The following is an 18071-nucleotide window of genomic DNA, read 5'->3' as shown; positions in this document are numbered from 1 at the left end:
GCACACCCTTTCTCACTGAGACCAGACAAGGCAGTCCTCTGATACATATGTAGTAGGTGCCATGGACGAGACCATGTATGGTTTTTGGTTGGTGGTTTTGTGTCTGAGAGCTCTGGGGGTTCCAGGTTAGTTGACACTGTTCTTCTTCCTATGGTATTGCAATCCCCTTCAGCTCCTTCACTCCACCTCTCCCCCAACCTCAGTCCAGTGGTTCGCTGTAAATATCTGCATCTCTCTCTGTCAGCTGCTGGTAGAGCTTCTCACAGGACAGCCATGCCAAGCTCCTATCTGCAAGCACAGCATGGTCTCAGTAATAGTGTTAAGGTCTGGTACCAGCACATGGCATCGATTCCAGTTTGAGGCAGCCTCTGGATGGCTTTTCCTTCAGTTTCTGCTCCATGTCTGTCACTGCATTTCTGTTATACAGAAACAATCTGAGTCAAAAAATTTGAAGATGGGTCAGTGACCCTTTGCCTCACCTGGGGACCATGTTTATCTACTGGAGGTGGTGTCTTAGGCTTCATCTCCCCACTGTTGGGCATTTCGGCTAAGGTCAACCCCACTGTGTCTTGGGAGTCTCTCATATCCTTGGTGTCTGGGACTTTCTAGAGTTTCCCTAACCCATTGTGTCCTGGGAGCCTCTCACATCCCAAGTCTCAGGGACTTTCTAGAGGTTCCTCAGCCCTGGCCACCCCCACATATGCATATTTACATTCATTCTCTTGCCCTTCTGGACTTCTTTCCTGTCTCCCCCTATACATGATCCTGGCCCCTTTCTTCCCCTCCACCCTCCCAGCCAGATAGATGCCTTCCTCCCTGTGCCTCCCATGATTATTTTGTTCCTCCTTCTAAGTGAGATTGAAGTAGCTACACTTGGCCTTCCTTCTTCTTGAGTAAGCTTTATACAGTCTGTGGTTGTATCATGAGAATTCTGACCTTGTTGCTAATATTCATCTATCAGTGAGTACATACTATGTATGTCCTTTCGGGTCTGGGTTATCTCATTCATAATGAAGTATATCTATTGGATCTTTATTGAGAATTCAGAGAGAATAGAGGTGTATATAGGAAAGGACAGTTTGCAGGATCATCATGAACTCGATTTTGAAATTCTAACCCACTATGTATTGGATTATTTCATAGGCATTACATCCTGTCTATGAGCCTAATGTTTCTCTTCTAGGCAAGGGAAAAGCATTATGCTCAGCATGCACATAGCAAATTCACATTTCTATGATAGTGCAGATGATGGATATGTAGTAAACCTGGTAATGGGTATTGTTAGAGATTGTCTCCTCATTCTCTTTTGCTCTCATAACTGTCTATATAACATTGTGGAATAAAATAACTTCTGTGAAATCATTATTACCATGGTCAAAAGTGGAAATGTCATGATTTAAAATAATTCATAAAATAAGTAATCCTGCACTATCAGAGTAATTCTTACCTACCAAACTCAGAATATATATATATATATATATATATATATATATATATGTGTGTGTGTGTGTATGTGTGTATGTGTGTATGTATATATATCATCAGATGTCTCTAATATTCCAGGACCATATGTTATACTCTCATCAAATTAGTCTTTCCTGTGTATAATTTTTGAACTTTGCAATTGCAGTTCAGTTCTTTACAGAAGGTTTGGATATAGGAAAGTAATTCAATCTTTTGTAATTTTCTACTTCATTTCAATTACAGAGTTCATTATAAAAGATGAGTTTCTAATTTAGCATGCTTGTTCTTTTTAATTATAAGCAAACCCTTAAAAGAAACATTTTTGCATCCTTATCAGAAACCTGAATGATTAGTATAGTAATTCTTAAATTCCCAAATGTGGGCAGTGCCAACTTTGTATTTACCTCAGACTAATCTAGCCATATCTTAAATGTACATTATATCATGCAAACAGCAACAACGTGGTTTTGGTTATCTGAGGCTTCTCAATGGCAATGTAATTTCCATGTTTGTTTTCTCAAGTGTATTCTCTCAACTCTACTGGAAAGTATAATTTTTCCTTGTTTTCAACATGATGTGATCATGAAAATACAACCATTCAGGTGGAAGATATACCAAGGCTACAGAATAGCATTTCTAGTGGAATACTTTTAAATTACACAGTAGAAAGCTAATTATAGGATTTAGGAAACCATGTATCTTTTGGAAACATCACAAAATATACTTAAAATGGAATTCATAGAAAAGAATGGCTGTAGTAATGAAAGAGAGATCAAAGTGGAAAGATTCGTGTCTTGCTATGGTAAGAATGCAGTATCCTAATTTTTATCCCAGGTTCTTTTTTTTTCTGGGTAAATAACACTTGAACATGCTTTATTCATCCTTAGGAAAGACTGCAAGTCAGAGAGAGTGAGGAGGGGCAGAAAGACCGGAGAGAGGGGACATGGAACAGGTTGGGGAGATTGTTGTAAATAAGCAAAGACGATTTTAAAGTAAACAGATGAAATGGTTTAAATCACAAGATATTTTTCACACAGACCAAACCTACACATTTCTGCTGCATTGTCCATTTGTCCAAATTTGGTTTTTTTAATAACAAATTTGGAGATGTATCTTTTCCTTCAAGAAGTACAGAAACATGAATTTTGCTTCTCCTTTTTGTCACACTTCTTTTGTATGCCAAAAAAAAAAAAGTAGCACAGACTAGCAAAGTCAGTGTTTGCCTCTGTCCACGTGAGTGTATTTCAGTACATGTAGATAAGAATCAACCTGTTTTTATTTCCTTTCTCACCTTTTTAATCAGAATGTTTATCCCAGGTTCTTAAATAACATTACTACCTTGATTCTTATTCCTATAGAATTCATTTACATACTACATGGAAGTTTTTCAATATTCCACGATGTATATGAAACAACTATTGTTGTCTCAAATCACCCATTTATTTGAGGACTGTCAACCAGTTGCTGGTGGTACTCATCACAAAAACTTAAAAGTTGGCATCCTGAATAGAGAAATATATGGTTCCCCAATGCACTGCTGAGGCTTCTAAAACTTTACAAATCTGCAGATATCAGTTATGTTGCCCTTGAGGATTTAGAGGACACTTCTCTATATTTCAGATAAAGCTATATAATAGAGATATTATAAATATTGGGAACATAGCAGTATCAGTATATTGGGTATAGCCCTAGGATCCTGGAGATGCTGGACTGCCTCTCACAGCATGAGCATGTGTGGTGTTAGTAGGGAGGATAAATTGTTTATGTGATGTCATCTATTACAACAGCCTTTTCATAGATGATTCTTTACTACTTTATATCCCTAGTCTTGGCTCAAGCCACCTCTCATAATCCATTGATAAAATTGGCAACGCTAAACACTGGACTCTATGCAGGAAATAGCTTGCAAATAAAGTCCAAGCTCACTTAATTCATAGAGAACTGATTTTCCATTCAGAACCAATGCTAACTCTCATGGTAGGATTACAAGCTATGCAAACAAATAATACAAAATACTCTCCAACAAATAGTAAATGATTGAGTGAGATGTTTGCTTTAATTCAGTGTTAGAACTTGTGAAAATACAAGAAAAGCAAGGTTGATTTATGGTTCAGAAAACTTGTACTCTATTGGGGGAATAGTAAAGTTCCCGGATAATTTTATTGCATATCATAAAGTATTATATGTTGTAGGTAGAGAGATGTATCCTTTGTTAAAGAATTTTCCTTGCAACCATGAATATTTGAATTCAATACCCGGAATTGATATGCAGAGAGAGAGAGAGAGAGAGAGAGAGAGAGAGAGAGAGAGAGAGAGAGAGAGAGAAACAGAGAGAGAAACAGAGAGACAGAGAGAGACAGAGAATAGAAGAGAAGAGAAGAGAAGAGAAGAGAAGAGAAGAGAAGAGAAGAGAAGAGAAGAGAAGAGAAGAGAAGAGAAGAGAAGAGAAACACTTATAGTCTCAGTTCTGGGAAAGCAGGAACATGTATATCTTTTATTGACCAGTCAGCTAACTGACCTCAGGTCCATGACCTCAAAAACTTAAAATGATTTTCTGTACTGGGCTCCAACTGTGCAATGGGAAAGTTTTCATGATTAGGAGAAAGACTGTGCTTATCTGTAGTCATAACAAAAATAACTACAGACAGTTATGGATTATAATGGTTTACTAAATTGATAGTTGTAAGTTGTCCTACATTAACTATGAAATCACTAGTAATGAGTTCTTAACTAGGATTCAATACCAGGAATGTTTTTCTTTTTGGTGAGAAGGTCTTAAGTCCAACTAGAGAGCTACTGGTTACCATCAAGATATATGTGCCGCTACTGCACCTATAGAATTATTGTGTCAACCAGTTGTTGATGTGGTTCATATACATCATAACTATTAGTTGTCACTTCCTCCTTTGGATGCTTCTGTAAGCATGAAAATTTTTCAGAAGTTGAGCAAATAAAGCTTTAACATGATTGCCAACATGTGAGCTGAACAAGGATAATACTAGTGGATATACCAAAACAGATGGAAAAGCCCACAAAGTTTCAACCCTACACAAAGAAATGTGGGCAAGGAAGGGAAGCTAAAAGAGGCAAAGGTGATCTTCCTCATGAAAATGACAAAAAAAAGTGGCTGTCCAATGCCAAACAGGCAGCCTGGAAAATAGACATATAAGAAACATTGTATGGAATATAAAGGTTATATTTAGCAATATAACTGCACATATATGAATTCAATAACAATTAGCGCAAAAAAGAGACACTAAATTGAAAAGGAATAGGGAGAGATTCATGGGATGGTATGATGGAAGGGAGATGAAGGAGTCTAATTATAATTCTAAAAATAAAATTTTTTAAATTGATGAGAATGTCTCTTAAGGAATGATACCTCTGATTGTTCTCACACACACATATATGCACACACACACACACACACACACACACAGAGAGAGAGAGAGAGAGAGAGAGAGAGAGAGAGAGAGAGAGAGAGAGAGAGAGATGCTGTAATGGACATATAAGCACATTTGTCTGGAAACAATGGTAAAAGATTCACTTGCTTTGGGATATGCTTTGACCTTCTGTCACAGAGTAATGGAAATTTATTGTGGCATGCATAATTAATAACTATATAGATTTAAAATAACAAGAGTGGATGAGCCTGCTTCTGTGCAATATTTTCATTATAAGGCTATATTGCATTACCCAATAACACCCTCAACACTTTCAATTACTTTCTTCAACATCTTTACTGTCTTCCCTTATGTTTCTCTTTTTATTTGTTCTTACTCATGGGTAGACAGAAAGTCATAGGGATAATATGAAAGTGTTTTAAAAGTTACAATAAGAACAGACATAAAATACACATTTGCTCATTGTTTTAACCCACAATCATTAGTCAATTTAATAAAAAATATTATAGAATTAAAATTAATTTGCCTCTCATAATGAAAATAGCACTATTTAAAGAACTAGGAGGCAAAGAGTCTTGGAGAAGTTATCTCTCACCTCTTGGCCTTATTTGTCTCATTGGAAACTAAGTTTATTGAGCCAAACTAAGAAGTTGCAATCACAAATGAGTTCAGGGTCTAAGGAGATGTCATGAATGTAGAGAGTTGCTTTCACTGGGCAAAAACAAGGAAATTATGGTTATGTCTTTATTTCTGAGTGTACATAGGTGGTTATTTGATATTTCTATAAACTAGCACTTGGCCACTCCATCTACATCCAATACTAAGTACAGCTTGGCTGCTTCCTTTCTGTAGCCTTTCGACTAGACAGATGCTCTCACAAGTTCCTAATATGCGAACCTTCTCAGGCTCTGCCTTCCTGGTGTGGTCTTACTTTTCTTTTGTTTAACACACACTGAACTTCAAGGTTATGTTGCCTGGTTGAATTAAAGACGACTTTGTGGACTGCAAAATTAATGTATCACAGGTTGGAGGGTTTATTTTTAATTTATTGATCCTGCTGGAGATTTCTGACTTGATTATATGCTGATAAAATTTTCCCTAAACACCAAAGCTTATACATCAAGATCCAGTTTAGAATAAATAGAATAGAAAAAAGTTTAGGCCTGTTTTGCTTTTACTTCTCCTTCAAAGATGGTTATGAACATGTGACAATTTTGGCTAGCACAAAACCTCATGTCAAATTGGATCTGACCTTGAGCTACATCAACACTGCTAAAGGATTTGGGTTCTTTAGAGTATTATCATTCCAAATACTTAATATTCCTACTCTTTCCTACTGCTTAGTGAATGATAAAAGAAGTTTGAATGAAATAGATCCTTTTATTACACACACTCATGCCATTCCAATTAGCTTAGTAATATTAAATTTCATGGTCCCTAACAAGCTTCTATGCCTGATGTTTCTTTTTGTTTTTGAGGTTAAAGATTTTATCATTTTCATTGTTTGTAACACCAGTACACAACAGACTGACATGCAGTGAGGACTCTAATAGATGGTTTTATAGGAAATAATTTAAACATCTTTGAACGAGTCAATGCAATAATGAGCTAATGAGAAAAAAATTTCCTCCAGATCCAAAGTAGCCACAGCAAAAACAATTAACTATAACTCTGAAGGTTCTACTAAGACATCTGAAGAATGACTATTAGATCAATGGAAGCACACGCCTTAGGAAATATAAACGTAAAAATGTAAATATTAGTGCAACTTTAATACCACACATATATGGTTATACGATTTCATTTTCTCCCACTTACTATCAGCCCATGTTCTGGAAACTTCAAATTTGATAATATGTAGTATTTATGCTGTTTAAATCATATGAACATTGCTTGCTTAGGGAAAAATGTGCCTGGTGTACTGACTCAGATCTATAATCCCAGTACTCAAGAAGTTGACACAGGAGGATAATGATTTTTGCGTCCACCCTGCACTATATAGTCTAGTGAGAAAAATAGAGAAAAGAGAGGTGAGAGAACAGAGAAAGAAGGTAAAGAGAGAAAAGTGTATGGAAAGAGAAGGTTGGGAGGATGAATAAAAGGAAGAGGTGGAGAATGAGAAGATGAAGGAGAAGAAGAGGAAGAGGAGGAGAAGGAGGGAGAGGAGGAGGAAGAAGAGGAGAAGGAGCACGAGAAGCAGGAGGAGCAGGAGTTGGAGCACAAGCAGGAGGAGGAGCAGGAGCAGGAGGAGGAGCAGGAGAACAGGAGGAGGAGCAGGAGCAGTAGGAGGAAGAGGAGGAGGGGCGGGAAGAGGAGGAGAAGGAGGAGCAGGAGCAGGAGGAGGAGCAGGAGCAGGAGGAGGAGCAGGAGGAGGAGCAGGAGCAGGAGGAGGAGCAGGAACAGGAGGAGGAGCAGGAGGAGGAGCAGGAGCAGGAGCAGGAGCAGGAGGAGGAGCAGGAGAAGGACAGGAGCAGGAGGAGGAGCAGGAGAGGAGCAGGAGAACAGGAGCAGGAGAACAGGAGCAGGAGCAGGAGCAGGAGCAGGAGCAGCAGGAGCAGGAGGAGGAGCAGGAGAACAGGAGCAGGAGAACAGGAGCAGGAGCAGGAGCAGGAGCAGGAGCAGGAGCAGGAGCAGGAGCAGGAGCAGGAGCAGGAGCAGGAGGAGGAGCAGGAGAAGCAGCAGCAGGAGAGGGGGCGGAAGCAGAAGAGGAAGAGCAGGAGGAGGAGAAGGGGCAGCAGGAGGAGGAGCAGCAGGAGCAGGAGGAGGAGCAGGAGCAGGAGCAGGAGCAGGAGCAGGACAGGGACAGGAGAACAGGGACAGGAGCAGGGAGCAGGACAGGAGCAGGCAGGAGCAGGAGAACAGGAGCAGGAGCAGGAGCAGGATAGGAGGGAGGAGCAGGGCAGGAGGAGGAGCAGGAGCAGGAGCAGGAGGAGCAGGAGCAGGAGCAGGAGCAGGAGCAGGACAGGAGGGAGGACAGGACAGGATAGGACAGGAGCAGGGCAGGAGATAGGACAGGAGCAGGGAGCAGGAGGGAACAGGAGCAGGAGCAGGAGGAGGAGCAGGACAGGAGGGGAGGAGCAGGAGAAGGAGGGAGCAGGAGAACAGGATTAGGGAGCAGGGCAGGAGCAGGAGCAGGGCAGGAGCAGGAGCAGGAGCAGGAGCAGGAGGAGGAGCAGGAGGAGAAGCAGGAGTAGGAACAGGAACAGGAGGAGGAGGAGCAAGAACAGGAGGTGGAGCAGGAGCAGGAGCAGGAGGAGGAGGAGCAGGAGGAGGAGGAGGAGGAGGAGGAGGAGCAGGAGGAGCAGGAGCAGGAGCAGGAGCAGGAAGTGGAGAAGAAGCAGGAGCAGGAGCAGGAGCAGGAGCAGGAGCAGGAGCAGGAGCAGGAGGAGGAGCAGGAGCAGGAGGAGGAGCAGGAGCAGGAGGCAGGAGCAGGAGGAGGAGCAGGAGCAGGAGCAGGAGGAGGAGGAGGAGCAGGAGCAGGAGGAGCAGGAGCAGGAGGAGGAGCAGGAGCAGGAGCAGGAGCAGGAGCAGGAGCAGCAGCAGGAGCAGGAAGTAAATGAGCTGGTTGATTCCCATCTGAAAGCTTGACTCTAACTTCTCAGGATTACAGTTCTATTACTAATTCCATTTTCAAAGCCTCAGCAGTCTTGTGCATTTATTACATGGGCCTCCTCAAGTTTTTAGTTACTATGATAAACAAGCATTTTCACTGTATTCCAAAGAGATCCAAGCGATCCATGAGATCCAAGGGAGAAAGTTAAGAAAATAATAGAAATTTTGAGTAAATGAGAAAACAGACTCTACTAGTATGAGTTTTATTCCTGTCGATTTTCCTGAAAGAAAAAGAACACTTTATTAATTAATTAGTTTATTTGTCTTAATTAATTAATTAATTAAGCCAGTATTATGCTATGTTGTTCTGGCTGTCATGAAATGAGGGAGAGATTATTTCATATTAAATGTGAAAACACATTGGGAAAAATGAACTAAAACACATGAACTAAAAACGATCCCTGAAAAGATTCTGTTACATTCGTATTGTTTAGTTTTTCTTAAATGACTACTATTCTACAATGTAACGGGTTTTCAAGGAATCTGACTTGACAAACCGGAGACTGGTCCTGATATATGTCACTGGTGGAGGCATCTCTCTGTCTCCATCCACATGTCAGTAGAGCCAATTGCGTGTCAGGTCATATGACAGGCTACAAAGAGAGAATCTGTGCCCCAAGCAGAACCTCAGGAAATCCAAAGTATAGTGGAAACCCATGAAAAACTACCAGCATAGCTAAATGAAAACAACATGGCCTTAATCTAAGCTACAGGCAGATTGAAAACAGGCAATCTATTTTTAAGATATTTAGTATAATGATGGAACCACACTATGAGAAAGGATTCTCTAGGGAGGAGAGCAGGTGATGGGGTAATAAAAGATGGCACAGTGTAATAGCAAACAGACTACTCTGGTACATGTATGCCATCGTCAAAGAAAAAACTTAAAACTGAATGTGGTAAATGGGCTCTGAGGGAGGAAAGAGCAGTGTTGATGGGTGTGGGAGGGTGATAAGAGAGAATGGTGTGTGAGAGTAACAAGAATGAATTGTTTGTGTGTTTGAAATTATGAAACAAAATTCAATCAATAAAAATGGACTTTAACTCCAGGAAAAGTATAAAGTACTCCATCCAGTATTATTATAGAATTCTATAACCATTGTGGAATAATTTTCAGCCAGATAAATAATGCAGCATCCACATACATACCTACATGGAAATGATATCAGGCTCCACAGTACAGCACTGAAAGCAAGGCATAGAAATATATGTATGCATTCTACCATTTCCGGGAGGGCATTTGTATGGTATGTTATGAATGAAACTAGTAAAGTCTTGGAGAAATAATAATGAGCTAGAATATTGTTTATCCCTTTTAAGTACAGCAAAGTCTGCCTAAAAGAAGTACTGGATGTCTAGGAGCTGAAAAAGAGTTTTCATTTTATTGTCTTTTAAGGTTTTCACTGTAACTTTCAGTCTATAAATATAAACATATACAAATAATTCAGACGTTCCAAACCCCAAAATTCTGTGATAATAGTTGGATTAGAAAGAAAGAAATAGATAAAAGGAATATAAAATGATGTGACAGGTTGAATGAATATAGAATGATATAAACTTTTATAAAATGTTATGGTTGATGTGCTTCAGGAAGCCTTTGATGATTCAACTGGATTAAGATTCAAAAGCCATAGAACATCCAGCTAACAGGGATGGATTCCAGATAGACTTCAAAGGTTTAAACCTGGTTTCTGCTGTCTGGTTGCTGAGAAACAGTAAAAAAGTATTAATGCATTGTTCTATATCTGAATCACTCATAAAAATAGTACACATCTCTTCAGGCAATGAAAATGAATTGTGTCAATATTTGTATCATACTAAAAAGAGACTGTATTTGTTTTAAAGAATCCTCACTTAGATGACAATTGAAACACTGGAAATAGTTGTCAGGAACTGAATACAGAGTCTGATACCTGATAAAGCTATAACCAATCAGTTAAGTTGTGTTTTCAAAATGTGTGAGGAATCAGAACACACCTCCTCTTTCCTAGTACCATCATGGTAAGCAAAGAATATCTCTCTGTTTAATAACTCAATTATTTTCTTCAATTTCTACAACAACCAACTAATTTGTCATTTGTCAGTTCATGGTTCTCTACCTGATCTGTGCTTAACATAAGACAGAAGATTCATCTTTTATTCTTCCTTTCTAAAGTACTTGGGAGCATATTAAGTGTCCAAGCTGCTAGCATCTTAACTTTTATACTTATATTTTCTTAGCTTGACTAGAGTAAATCACTCAAACCTTTTAGTATCCTATAACACAGTTCTCTAAATTATATCATCTCTTCAACTCTCATTCTATTTTCCACAGAGAAGCAAAGTTCTCAATGAAAATCAGAATCTCCAAAACCGTATATTACACAGCTTTTGTGTTTTTTCCCTTGTGACTGATATCTTATCCTACTTCCACTTCTTTATAATCTTTAAAAAACATACTAGACACAGATGGATTGGCACAAGCTAATGTGTCTATCTAGAAAAAACTATTCCTAATCTTTATATTTTAAATATGACAACACAAATGACTCAATTAGCAATAGGACTTTCATTAGCTACAAATCTATACTTCATTCAGCTCTCGTTCCATGCTGTTCATGATCAACACAACTTCATGTCTAATTTGACATCATAATATTTACTGAACTAATGAATTCATTGTGTAGTGCTGTATTCCATAACTTCTCGTAGGACAGTTCATGGATGAAAAAAAATATACTTTGAGACTGGAGTAGGTGAGTGATAAATTATCAAATAAGTATAGAGACCAAATACCACTGGGTATATTTCCCTTAAACAAGACTTACCAGTTGGGAAATGGGGGATGAACATTTGCGAGCCAAAAGGTATAGTATAATATTACAGTACTATCGATTATTAGAGAAATTAATTTGACAATTAAATAAATGGCCAACATGAAAATACAGTGTTATTCTGACATAAGTAACAGGAAAAAGCAAGTCTTAATGTTGTTAGGGAATCACATCTTTCTTCAAGGTTTTGTTCTTTTTTTGTCTGCTCATATATTATATCCCAAACACACTCTCTCCACTCTTTCCTCTCCTAGTTCCCAAGATTCATCGCTTTCTCATTTCCTTTCAGAAAAAAGCAAGCCTCCCAGGGGTCTCAATGGGACATGACATAACAAACTGCAATAATATTAGGCATTTTCCCTTATGTTAGGTACAACTAGACAACCCAGGAGAAGGAAAGTGTCCCAAGGGCAGGCACAAGAGTCAGAGACAACCTCAATTCCCATGTTATGACTTTCACGAGGACAGCAAACTATATAACCATAACATGTACAGGGATTGTATCTCAGACTCATGCAGGTTCCATAATTGTAACCTCAGTCGCTGAAAACCTATGAGCACTGGTTACTTGATATTGTAGGCCATGTTCTTTTGGGGCCCTTCGCCCCTCTGGTTCATATAACCCTTCCTCACCCACTTCCAAGAGGTTTCCTGAGCTAATATTTGCCAATGGGTCTCTGCATCTGCTCTCATCAGTTATTGGATAAGACCTCTCTGATGAAGATTGGGCTAAGGTATAGTCTATGAATAGCAGAATATTATTAGGAACCATTTCATTGACATTTTGTGGGTCTTGTGTGGGTCTCGCAAGTTCTCTGGACTATCCAGCCTCTGATTCCTGGTCTTCTCATCAGTGAACCTCAAATTGGCCACTCCCACAAGGTCTGCATTAACATTACCCCAGCACATCTTGCAGGCAAGACAAAGTGTAGGCTGACTTGGTTGATGTCCCATTGTTCAATATTTTAAAACAAAACCCACAAACGGTAAGGGAGAGCTAAGAACAGCATGTTTACACATATTTTTGAGTGTGGTGCCCCGTTGTAAATCTGATGAGCTCTTTTTCATTGTTCATGGTCCCTGAATGTAGCTACAGAGAAGAGCTACAGAATACTTCAAAGTTAATTCTTAACTTTTTTCTCAACAGGTTCTCTGACTCTGAGAACACATCATGTTCAAGATTCCAAAATGGGATTTGTGATAAATGCAATCTATTCTATGGCTTATGGACTCCACAACATGCAGATGTCCCTGTGTCCAGGCTATGCAGGCCTCTGTGATGCGATGAAGCCAATCGATGGACGGAAACTTTTGGATTCCCTGATGAAAACCAATTTTACTGGAGTTTCTGGAGATATGATCCTGTTTGATGAAAATGGAGACTCTCCAGGAAGGTACTGTTACAATCTCATTGTTGACAATAGTGTCAGAATAGTAGTCATTTTCTATCCCGAGTGTCTTTCCCTTTTCTTTCCCTTTTGGTTTCTCAGATGTCTGGGGCAGGTTTGGTTAAAGCTCTTTTTCCAAAATAAGCCAAATCAGACGAGGATGGCCTCATTTCTCTGTGGCCAAGAAAGAATACCAATGTTAATACTCAGTGTATACTTTTGAATTCATCACCACATTTCATTGCATAAACTTAGAGACACAATCCTCAATTTATTATAGACAAAGAAAAATACACCCTTTGGATCTTTCAGGATATGTTAGTCAGGTTGTTCCCAGTCATTTGTTACTTCTTATCATAACACTATTCTCAGACAGGAACAATTCTATTTCTGGTAGTCCAGGATTATGGTGGAGATTTTTCCTCTCCGTTTACTTTACCTGCTAGTGAGTCACACCATACCTATGTGTGTTATCCTATAACAGAAGCACTTGTGCCCTTGTTGAGTTAACAAGCTGCCTTTCAACGTCAATTTTCTATTATTTATGTGGAGGTGACTGATAATTATGAAACTTGTTTATAATTAAACCATCCTTTAGAGAAACCACTAGGTATTGAAAACTTACCAGACTTCATCTCGATCTTCAACATTAAAGACACTGCACTTTGAATACACAAGGGGGAATTAATGGAATTTATTGGCAGAGGTAGGTCACTACTCTGCTATACAAAACAAAACAACAACAATAAAAACTGAAAAAAAAAATCAAGCACATAAATAAATAACCCAGAGAAGCCTTTGGTTCCAAGTTCTTGTCCCAGGAGCAATTTAAGCTTCCCAGCTGTGTTCAAAGAATTATCTGCATGCTGTTTGCAGCTAGTCCTGCCAAGAGAATGACACATAAGTCCCCCCACTCGCCTTGCAACCCATGTGGCCACACCTTCTGCCAGCAGCCTTGGTTTAGCACATTTCCAAATACTGCAGTAAACTGGAGCTGGCCCTTCCTACCGCTGGCAACACTACACAAACCTCACCGCCAAGAGGCAAACAGCTAGTTCCAGGTCACATGGCCAAGTGAAAAACCTAGCATTTCCTATATTCTAGAGACTTAAAGAGTTTTCTACTAGCCCAGACATTTGCAAATCTAAATGGCTTTTTATTATTTTCTACTTTGAGAATCTTCTCCATGTCCACTGTGGGGAAATAGAAGCGTTTTCTTAGGACCAAAGGAAACTTCACATGCACTGTATGTCTGAGTACTGACTCTAAACTCTGATTCCTCGATAAGGATTTATTGTTCTCATGTAAATAATTATAGCACCAGGGTTACCCTGGCCCCTGTTAATAGACTGATGATGGCAGTATCATCAGCTCAAGAGCTTTCTCGTCATGTGTCCAAGCCAGATCAACAAACCATATGAGAAGGAAATGTCTCTGGTGGCTCAACTCCAGCCCAGTGGGAAACTTTAAGGAATTAAGCAAACCATAAATGCTTCATTTACAATACTTTAAGATTTATGATAGAAATACTTTGGTGACACTGCTTCTTCACCCTTTTTCAAATCTCTTCAAGAATGATGAAATTATACATAATAGCATTATACTATATTGCAAACAAATTTTATGGTGTTTGTTTAGAGTCTATCCATGAACTGTTATATTTAGGTATTAAAACATTAATAATTAATAATTACAACTTTTTGTTTTGCTAATGCACCTAGTTTATATAGTGTTTATACTGAATATTAGTATAAATAGGTATATAAAATATTCATACAACCAAATGGGGCAACACAACAGGAGCCCATCTTCAACTGCAACGTATAACTAATATTTCAGTCAATGTGTGTAGGTGAGAATGAACACATGTTAAACTAAATGCTAACTTTTTTAATCATAGGAAATAAGCAATATTTTATTCTCCTTTATATTTATAGAAAGTAAGGTTTACAAATGATAAATTAGGATTGGCTTGGAAGATGGCTCAGTGTTACAGAACATAAGATCATACAGATAAAATTGCCAGAAAACACATAAAACTTAACATAGTAAGATCTAATAATAACTGCAACAATTTTAAAATGGGAAGTAGAAAAAGAATTTTTGGGAAGCCCATGGACCAACCGGACTACAACACACACACACACACACACACACACACACACACACTTGAATGACTGACTCACCCAAGGCCACAGAATTTGAAATAACTGAATGTTAAGGTTAAAAGTTTCCTAGGCTTCAACACCTCATCTTATATAGCAGCCTTACAATCCACCAGATCGGTGTAAAATAAACACTTTTTGAGAAATGTATTAGGAATTATATTAGGTTTTGTGATGTAAAATGTTTCCTCTACACGGGATTAATAGAATTCTCAGCTGAAAAAGGAAACAGAGGAGCCAGAGGTAGTGAAGGATTCTGCTAAGTGAGCAGAGTTCTAGAAGATCCTAGACAGAGACAGGAAGATATTGGTGAGTTCATGACTATCTCAGCGCTGTGATTGTATGCCTAACAGGAAGCACCGTTACAGAAGGAAAGATTTACTTCAACTACTGATTTGAGAGTTCAGTCTATCACAGTAGAGATTGCAAGGTTCAGGATCCAACTTGCAGCTGTGGCAAGAATGTGAATTTCTACCAGGACTACAAGTATAATAGCTCTGTGTCACTTCTTGGCCGAACCTGACAAAGCTCTTCTAGGGGTTACTTCTCGAACATAATACCCAAAGCCCTGTTTTTTTTTTAGGTACTCTCTTAATTAAAAAAAAGTTTTTAAATTATGTTTCCATTGCTATATCTTGATGCTATCATTATTATATCACAGTGCAACCCATGAGTGGGGAACTACCTCTAGGAAATCTGTTCTATTGCAAAGATTTTGGTTTATCTTTAGTGGACTTTCTACCTTTAAATTTACAGAGTCACTTGGCTCAAAACCACTTTGCCCACAATGCCTGCAATTTCATTTAATACATGTATGCTTTTCCTCACCAAACCACAGAAGTTTCATAGCTTTGTGCCTCTTTTTACTGTAAATACAAGTAGACACAGGTATGAGTCAGCTCACAGCTTTGATATTCTGATGTGTAGGATCTTCTCCTAATTCTGGCTATTGGAATCTCTCATCACCCCAAGTTCTCCTTTCCTTTCTCCAAACAACTTAGTCCTTTATTTTGCAATTTACTCTGACTCTGTTATTCAGAACACAGCAAGATTCTTCAACAGCATTTAACTCGAATGGCTGGTACCAGAACTCTGGACAGCCTCATTCCCCCTTTAAAACCTCATTATCATAGTTTTATATTATCCCCATCTCTGTTTACACTGAGATCTTCCTAAATCCCTCCAGAATTCTTTGTTGTTCTCTGCATGCAGGACTCCATGTGTCCTTCTTGACACAGATCTCCTCTCTCCCATACTCCTCTCAGAAGCCACCTCCAAATGCTTAAGAACTAGGTCAGGCAGTCACAGTAATGATCCCACTTCTCAACATCAATTCCCTTTTTCTGTGGGTTTCTGATAGCTATGACAAAATACTTGACAAAGTGAAAGGAAAAGGGATTTCTTTTGGCTCTCACTAAGAGGTTGCAATCCATCATAGTTGACAGAGTAAGAGAGTCATATTGTCTCATACTTATGCTTACAAGAATATAAGGCTTCTTGCTTATGGAAAAGAGGTAGGACAAGAAGTGGAAGCAGTATGTGGACTGCAAACCTGTTCATTTCCTTAGTGAACCTTGTGATCCAGTCAGTTCTCACCTACTAGTTCCACAACCTCCCAACACATCTCCACCACCCAGGACAAAGTGAGCAAACTCAGGGGCACATGAGTGACATTTCACATTTAAGCCATAAGATACAGAAATCAGTTCTGACTCATCCATTAAGATTTTTTGTGAATACTCTGGTTATTGTTTTTTAAACCTTATTTTTGTGAGACTACTATTAAACTATAGTACTTTAATTTTTTTTAAAAAAATGATCTATTTGTGATATAGACTCCTCAGTTTTTGAATTTAGAAAAGTTTACATGAATATGATGTCTCTGTGCTGTGCAGCAGCAATCCTTAATTAACACATCAATATTTCTATACCAGAACATGTGAACATTTCACACTCTGCTCTATTAATGGACTATAAATAACTTCACAAATGTCAGGTTTTATCTGGAGATAATTATAGATAGGTTTATGTTTTGCTACAAAGTGAATTGTAAAAATATGGTTTTCAGAGTTCTAGAGATTTCAAAAATTGCACATAAGAAGCATAAACCTTCAGTATTTACTATCAATAATTTAGGTCATGGGTTTCAAACAGGTTTTGCAAGCCAAGTCAAAATTTTAATAATAAAGTCTTAAGAATACACAGTAATGATACTAATACTGAGATACTGTGTTTGTGGATATATTGTATTAACAGAACTGAATTGTAGTATGTTAAAGATGCTATCTATTATGAAGAGCAAAACTTGCTGGGAAACTTCAATAAAAAGCTTATGTTAAGAGGTCTGGCTTCTGTCTATGTTGATTATAAATGCACAGAGAAGAAAGATAATGTAGTATATTGAATGCAACTTATTATTTAAAGCAAAATTAAACAGCATACAAAGGGATAAATGAATGTAAATGTAAAATATTGGGATATAATAATATAAAGGAAAGGAATATGAAATTATACTAGTACAGATATCTTATATTTTATATTAAGTGACTAAATATTGATTTTAGGTAGAATCATATCGCATTCTATAATCCCTTAAGCAACCACTGAGAATTTTATAATAAAGAAGAATATAGAAAGAACCAAACAATGGATTTAGGAAAGGTTTGCCTGAAAAAAGACAAGAGAACTATAAATGGAAGAATAATAACACATGAGACTAGAAAAGCGAAACAGAAATTGAGGAGAGTGGTGTGCTCTTAAATAATTTTTCATATATTGCTATTTGGGCTAAGGGATCATAAGTAAGCAGATGCTTTATATAAACATTCTTATTTTCCTGGATAGAAATTTGAGTCTTAGCAAAGTAATGAGATAACCCCTAAATCACATAATTACTCATATATTTTTATATTACAATTAAAATAGTTTAATCAGTATAGCAAGAATTTTATTATTGGTAATATTATATTAAATTTGACCAAACTTACTATCTGGGCTCCCTTTCCATTGTGATCTACCAAATCCCAAAGACACAGACCATTAAAATGCTATGTTTTCAGGGTAGGAGAGAGATGACTCAGCAGTAAGAAGGATTGCCCTCCTACAGGACTTGAATTTGCTTCCCAGAACCCACATAATGGGTTGACACCATCTGTAGCTCGAACTGGTACCAGGCAAACATGCAATGCACAGACAAGTAGGCCAAAACAGCCATAGATAGATAGA

At 38.3% G+C, this 18071-nt stretch overlaps 1 protein-coding gene across 2 annotated transcripts in view; it reads left to right on the top strand.

The window, feature by feature from the left end:
• Positions 1-18071, top strand: part of Grm5 (glutamate metabotropic receptor 5) — a 532992-nt gene that overhangs the window by 400882 nt on the left and 114039 nt on the right. For both annotated transcript variants that reach the window (XM_032893267.1, XM_032893268.1), the window contains exon 5: positions 12441-12687. In XM_032893267.1, the coding sequence (XP_032749158.1) occupies positions 12441-12687 (247 nt within the window). The remainder of the gene's footprint in view (positions 1-12440; positions 12688-18071) is intronic.

This window comes from Rattus rattus, chromosome 2, assembly GCF_011064425.1.
Source record: "Rattus rattus isolate New Zealand chromosome 2, Rrattus_CSIRO_v1, whole genome shotgun sequence".
Lineage (NCBI taxonomy): Eukaryota > Metazoa > Chordata > Mammalia > Rodentia > Muridae > Rattus > Rattus rattus.
This window is presented reverse-complemented; position numbering and strand designations above follow the sequence as displayed.